At 38.4% G+C, this 7188-nt stretch overlaps 1 protein-coding gene across 1 annotated transcript; it reads right to left on the bottom strand.

The window, feature by feature from the left end:
* Nucleotides 1–5049: 5049 nt before the first annotated feature.
* On the bottom strand, nucleotides 5050–7090 carry LOC128742744 (iron-sulfur cluster assembly 1 homolog, mitochondrial). The gene is made up of 5 exons (XM_053839195.1): nucleotides 6892–7090; nucleotides 6779–6832; nucleotides 6648–6723; nucleotides 5348–5422; nucleotides 5050–5289 (listed from the first exon to the last, which is right to left on the bottom strand). Exons 1-5 carry the CDS (start codon nucleotides 6973–6975, stop codon nucleotides 5186–5188), a joined length of 393 nt encoding a protein of 130 aa, XP_053695170.1. The 5' UTR covers nucleotides 6976–7090; the 3' UTR covers nucleotides 5050–5185.
* Nucleotides 7091–7188: the final 98 nt, after the last annotated feature.

The raw sequence follows: 7188 nt of genomic DNA, 5'->3' as shown, positions 1-7188 counted from the left end.
AAAAAATATTGAACGTCGCACAGCAATAAAAAAACAAGAACAGTCAAAATCCAAAGCGACCGAAGTTGTCAGTTTTGACATTGTATGCAGTAACCGACATACGTTTCAATCTGCTTTATCTACATTTTAAAAACTTTTGCCGGAAAGGATGGAACAAGGTGGAAAGAGATCTATGCGGACCTTGATCAGGGGTGTGAAATTGCCATAATTTTGCGGACTAAACATCCATGGACGGCGACAACTTGGAACCAGCCAGTATACCGAAAATAACAGTTTATATTAGTTAAATTATAGCTGAAAGGCTGTGTTTAACTGCTTTCTAATTAGTTTCAGTAGTCTTAAAATGAATAAACCTTTAAGTAGGCACCAGAACCAAAAGTACCAAAAACAATGAGTGGGACATGGATAATGTATGTAGTTTGACAGCCACACCACCCCGCGGACCTTGATGCGGACAGACGGGAGATAGACCTTGAATAGACTCAACAAACGATACAGGGTGAAAGTAAATCGAAACATGATCACAGATTTAAACACAAATAATGCTGTTGCAGTTGATCATGGTAGGTAGCTTTTGCTCATGCTTGCCGCTAGATGGACACTAAAGCCCCACGTGGCATATTTAGAGTAAACTTTAAGGCTGATACAGATTACACGTCATAATTTCTTGCCGTTCGGTTGTTGTTGACGGTTGATAACGGTTAATCTGAACCGGTCTTTTTAGGTGGACCAATCAGATTGCAAGGCAGTTTGATGACAGTCGGTCATAGACGTTCGTCGAGTGTGTTTGACAGAACATGTCTATGCTGGAACCATCTGTGAAATTTTTTAGCTTTTCCAATGATCCGTTGAAAACCGTAATAATCGACGTGCGACATTGGGTTTTATTCTTGTTCTGTGTGTCGCAACTACGTCTCACGTCGATTATTACGGTTTTCAACTGCAACAACAATACATTTTGAACTATGCGTTAACAACAACAAATACTTGTTTTTAACCAAATTTTTAGCCAAAAGATATTTGAGCAATAATATTGCGAAATTTATCTCTTTCTTACTCAGATGATTTTAATTTCGCAATCTATTTCGAACATTGATGCTATTTGCACAGAGAACAGACTAATAGCGAATTCATAAATTAACCTGGCTCAGGTCGATTAGCACTCAGTTTTAATCGAAGTGCTGTCAAAGCGTTCATAAATTAACCGAGATTGCATTTCGGTTTAACTGACAGCATTCAGTTTGAAGCGCAGGTTAAAACTGTCTAGCATTACGGTTTACGGGTCGATCTGTCAAACTGCCCGTATCGTTCATAAATTTCGGGTTCGAGTTAGCACGAACTCAGGTTAATTTATGAATTCGCTATAAGGTAATTGACAAAAAGTGTGTAAGGCTGTGAACCATTTCGCGAAATTTTTAACTTTTTGGTTAAAATTTGACAGTTCGATAGTTTTCCGAAAATAACCCTGCTCGGGAGCATGGTTAGTTTTAACCAAGTTCTGAGAGCCAATGAGATATGCACAGGTGAGGAAGAGAGCTTCGACAAGTTTCGCTGATTTTTCGATAGATTTGTTTTACATTGGTATGGATGCTTATCGCATTACAAATTTGTTCAAACAACCCGGATTGAAATGAGATGAATTTTATCTATCAAAAAAAGCAAATGAACATCAAAAATTCCTCCGATTTTAACTCGGACAGAAAAAACAATATTTTCATCCTCACCTTATATGCTCTCATTGAGCAAAAAAAAACTATCAATCCGTCAAATATGAAATGGTTCACATTCTGAACTGATTTTAACCACTCAAGGCGAAATAACCATCGAACTGTCAAATTTTAACCAAAAAGTTAAAAATTTCGCGAAATGGTTCACAGCCTAAAAGGTTTTTATGTAGCCTACGACTAATCCTTCAATAGAGTACCTCTCGAGCAGTAAGTGGCAAACTAAATCTTGATGTCGCTGCCATCGCTGCTATGTAACTCCAGCACAAAGAAATATTGATAAAGGTACATGGATATTTTTTATGCCTTTGACAAACTATTTCTGGAGGGCGCTACCGACAGATTTACACACAAAAAATCGATTACTTCCTTCGAGCCCGTTAATCTGTTCTCTGTGGCTGCAGTTTATGATAGAAGCCACTTGTCCTAGTTGATCAGTAATTACACAAAAACGGATTCCATTTGATCTGTAAACGTCGATTGGCACCATCAAAATTTTTACCGAACGTTCAGTTTATTTGTTTATTTATTTGTACATCAACAGGCCTTGTGGCCCAAATGATAATTTAACCTAAAAACTACGCGCTATTGAAAAAATCAGAGGGGTTGTGCACAAGACACGACCGCATATATAGGTGACGCAGGACTACGTAAGCCTCTTGGTAGTGATAGTAGCATGTATCCATGCTTGTAATCATTCGATTCTTCATGTATACATGCTTTAGGCAACATGCGTTGTATGTAACATTTATCAAAGTAGTAACATTGCATACGTTCAATCTTCAAAAGATTTCAGAGTTATTTTTATGTGCATTTGGAAACAATTTGACAAAATCAAAAACACATACTATTGCTTTCCTGCTACAGAACTTAAAGATTGTTTTATTACCTATGGTTCCCCACGTTGAAGGGCTTTTACCAATTCCATCCTATTTTATCAACAGCACATCTTTTCACTACACTTCTAATGAAACGGCAAGCATGCGTATTCATACAGAGTCATATTATAACCGAACACTACAGCTGTAGCACTTTTTTCCAACACAGATATCAAATTCGCCTAGGTTTAATCGTCTCGCAGTAAAGAATTTGCGATCTGTTGTGACAATTAACTTGGGTCGTTTTTTCTGGCACACTTCCCTAACACGGACATTAAATTGGACTAGGTTTATTCGCGTTTCTTAAGAAATCTGTTGGCACGAGGGGGTTTTGTCACTCTTTCTGGTGTACTTCCCAAGCAAGGACATCAAAATGGTCTAGGTTTAATCGCGGTCGTAAGAAATCTTGTTGAAATGAGGAAACTTGGTCACTTGTTTTGGCTTGCTTCCCAAGCACAGATATCAAATTGGTATTGGTTTAGATCATCCTAAAGAATCTTCCAACCAATCACGAAGCGAGAATTCTGGTAAAACATAGGTTCATTATTTTCAATTTTTCAATAGTTCAACATCAAGAATCCATACTTTTCTACATTTGGGTAAATTCTTTGAAGATTTTCCAATCGATTGGTGTAAGAATATTGAAAATCGATCGGAAAACCGCTGAGCTATTAGCGCTCAAAACCTTTCATTTTTCGTGACGCTCGCATTTTTCGATTTTTTGGAATGACATCCTATCTCAAAACTTGCCGTAAGACGTAGTCCTACGTCAAAAAAGTGATTTTTCAGCACGCTACGGCTGACGTCAAATTCGAAGCTGGAGTAAAAGCGGTTAAAGTGGCGTTGGAGACCGGTAATCGTGCTGAAGCTGCTGTAGTTAGTCCGTCGATTCGGCACGTGTAAAAAGTGGCTATTGCGTAATGTACGACTCTGGACGTGAATATCAAGGTTTTGCAATATATACGGGCAATCCACCCGTGAGGTCAATAAATCGGAGACAATTGTTGCTCTATTTACATCGCGACGAACATGAAGGGGGTCTAGGTCGATGAGCCTACAGCGTTGTTCGTAGCTTGGCAGCTGGAAAGGGTTATTCCACGGAAGTTTCCGAAGAGCAAAACGAATGAATCTCCGCTGCACTGACTCGATTCGGCTAACTCCATTTTGATAGTATGGGCTCCAAACTGGAGCACAGTATTCAAGGTTGGAGCGGACTAATGCACAATAAAGAGCTTTCAAGTAGTAAACATCGTTGAAGTTCTTGCCGATGCGCATGATGAATCCGAGGTTTCTGCAGGCTTTGTCTACGATGTACGCGATGTGCTGTTTGAATGTAAGTTTAGAGTCGAGCAGTATCCCCAGATCCTTGACGCAGTTTTCACGACGTGATGGCGTATTTGACAGCTTGTAGTCAAAAGCGAACGGGCTCAGCTTTCTGGAAAATGTGATGACTTCACACTTGTTGGGGTTAAGCAGCATTCGGTTGTCGACACACCATTTGTCAAAGGTCGATAGTTCCTCCTGAAGGACAGCGGCGTCGGATAGATTTTCGACTTTTGAGTATAACTTGAGGTCGTCAGCAAACAAGAGTCGCGGACCTTTAAGCAGGTAGTTGACGTCATTGAAGTAGATTAGGAATATTAGGACCAAGATGGCTGCCTTGTGGTATTTCAGAATGAGCAGTGAACGATCCAGAGAGACTGCCCTCAATGTTCACCTTTAAGTGGCGATCGGATAAGTATGAACGGAACCAACGCAGCAACGGACCACCTATACCATACCTATGCCAGTTGTTAAGATTTCGGTAACATTTTACCGAATTTGGTGCTTTTTGTTAAGTGTGTATGAAGTGAGGATTAAGATGTGTTTCTGTAATAGCGAATTTGTTTATTCAGTCCGGGTTGGTACTGGATGAGTTTTTGATGTTCTTTACTCCTTTGATAGATAAAATTCATCTCATTTCAACTTGGGCTGAATAAACAAATTTGTTATACGATAAGTATCCAAAACAAAGGTAAAAAAACAAGAAAAACAAGAAAAAATTAGTGAAACACATCGAAGCTCTTTTGCCTGATGCGCATATCTCATTGGCTCTCAGAAGAACCATCGAACTGTCAAAACTAACCATGCTCACGAGCAGGGTTATTTTCGACAGAAGGTGAAATAATCCATCGAACTGTCAAACTTTAACCAAAAAGTTAAAAATTTCGCAAAATGGTTCACAGCCTTAAACCAACCTGCGCACCTACTTCACAAATAAAACAAACTTGGGAAGAGCATCGTTTCGCGCACATAAAGAATTAAATCCGCATGAATGTTGACATAATGTCTGACTTGATTGGTTACCCGAGCTACCCTTACAGCTTAAAAATATATTAGTATGAAACATGTTAAAGAAAACTATCATAAAACTTTCAATGAACGGCAAGACGGTTTGTATACTGTCCAGTATTTATTCCATTATTGAACTAAAATTAAATTTTTCTAATATATAAAATAACAGCCATTCTAACTAAATTAGATCCTGCAATTCGACACGCTATTTAGTTTTTCTATGGCATTACTATCACTGCATTTTAATATTTACATATTAAAAGATTCGCCACATCCACACGTTCCCTTGATGTTTGGATTATTAAAAACAAACTCCGACGCTAGTTTATTTTCTATGTAATCCATTTCCGTACCTTTTGAAGAAAATACGATTAGATTCAGCATTTAAGAGATGTTTTACAAAGTGCCTACCTAACAGTGTAAGTTGTGCTTTTTTGTCTATTAAAACTTTTACTCCATCCTGTATGACTTCTTCATCCAGCTTATCTGAAAAAATATATTAAAAAGGTTGATTTCGTGGTTCACAATTTAGCTTTAGAATCAAAGTATCCAGCTTTTTACGCGCTATAATGGCGGACGCTATAAATCGTGTTCGTAATATTCGAACAATCTTTTTGACAATTCTGCATCCATCAAAACTGGGCACTCTTCCCCTGTACGGCAGTGTTGCTCTTTCTTTCGTTTACGCAAAAGAAGGAGAGCAATAGTTGTGTTTACATTTCGCTTTCCTTCTTTGGCGTAAACGAAAGAAAGAGCACAGTAGTGTTGCAAGAGAAGAGTGTCAGATTTGATGTATGCAGAGTTGTCAGAGATTGTTCGCATATTACGAACACAATTTATAGCGTCCACCATTATAGCGCGTAAAAAGCTGGATACACGATCATACCATTTTTTTTTTGTTTTATAGTCACATTAACAGTATGGATCTTTCGTGACTTTGGCGGGGTTGGGATTTGAACCCAGATCCTCGGCCTGAATGCAAACCACTACACCGGGACTGACGCCATTTGAATATGGAATAAATAGGGTGATTAATGTATCTTGGACAAACGTTACGAGTACGCTATTTTGGACATTTCCATTTGATTTTGTCGTAAATGTCCAAAATAGAGTACGCGTAACGCCTGTCCAAAATACTATATCATCCTACATTCAATACAAAGCAAAGCTTTGAGCTTAAACGTCCTTTAGACTTCACACTTCTTCATCGCCAAAAAATGCGGCTGGCTAGTTAGAGCCAAGGGGTTTCCAGTAAGTCGTATAGAACGTGGTAATCAGAGATTACTTTTGTAATCATTCACGAATTAATTAGGTAATCAGCATAGTAATCAATGATAATCTCAAGTAATCATTGGTAATCATGATTAATTGTTAGTAATCACAAGAGATAGATTACTGGCAATCAGTAAAGTAATCAAAAGTAACTTTTTTCTAAAGTGCGTAGTAATCGCTGCTATTGGAAACCCCTTGCATCGAATACATAAAATATTTTAAGTAAAAGGAATGAAACGGAAACCGGTGAAATCATGAATACTGATTTTAAAATATTAACTGGCAGCTCTGCTTATTGTTGATGCGAGATTTTTTCTTCCAATGCCATGAAAACAAAACATCAACGGCGCAAATGTGATGCATGATTTTCCCCATTTACGTTCAACACTTATATAACAGATTTAAGCTGTTGCTTACCCCTAAAGCGAAACGCACTCACCTTTGCTGGTAGCATAGTCGAGAGTATAAGACAGCCCATTACATCCCCTTTGGCGGACTCCCACTTTCAATCCAATCTGCAGATAGTCAAACATTATAATAAAACTTTTTTAGCCGAACTGTTAAACTTACATATTCAGTTTTTCCATCTAGTAGGCGTTTTATTCTTGCAACAGCAGCGGGTGTCTGTAAAAATGTATTAAATAATTGTATTTTATACGTGTATGCTATTTTAAAACTTTTACCAAAGTTAATGCAGCCCTCGCTGGGAGAAGCTTTTTTCCTTTAACAGCTCTAACGGTGGCGGTGGCTACTACTTTCGATGCCATTCCAGTTTATAAAAAGTAGTGACCACTTCTCACTAGAATTTTGTTTATTTACTTCATAGTAACGAAGCAGCGACGAAAATTTCGCAACGATTATGACTTCTATTTTGCTCCAGCTGATTGCGCAGAAGACCACGAGATTGAAACGTCAGGTCGGTCCGTTTTCCATTCTGGACCAAACATCCTGCGAGCAACATCTGTACGCGTGAAAGTAAC

Source organism: Sabethes cyaneus, chromosome 3 (genome assembly GCF_943734655.1).
Source record: "Sabethes cyaneus chromosome 3, idSabCyanKW18_F2, whole genome shotgun sequence".
In the NCBI taxonomy this organism is placed as follows: Eukaryota; Metazoa; Arthropoda; class Insecta; order Diptera; family Culicidae; genus Sabethes; species Sabethes cyaneus.
Note: the sequence above shows the minus strand (reverse complement) of the source record. Positions and strands in the feature narration are given on the sequence as shown.

Excerpts from the sequence above, each read along its gene's own strand:
- LOC128742744 (XM_053839195.1), bottom strand. The coding sequence starts at position 6,975 with ATGGCATCGAAAGTAGTAGCCACCGCCACCGTTAGAGCTGTTAAAGGA. Across the intron at positions 6,724-6,778 it reads TAGATGGAAAAACTGAATAT|ATTGGATTGAAAGTGGGAGT; the intron begins GTAAGTTTAACA and ends GACTATCTGCAG. Across the intron at positions 5,290-5,347 it reads AGCACAACTTACACTGTTAG|GTACGGAAATGGATTACATA; the intron begins GTAGGCACTTTG and ends TTTCTTCAAAAG.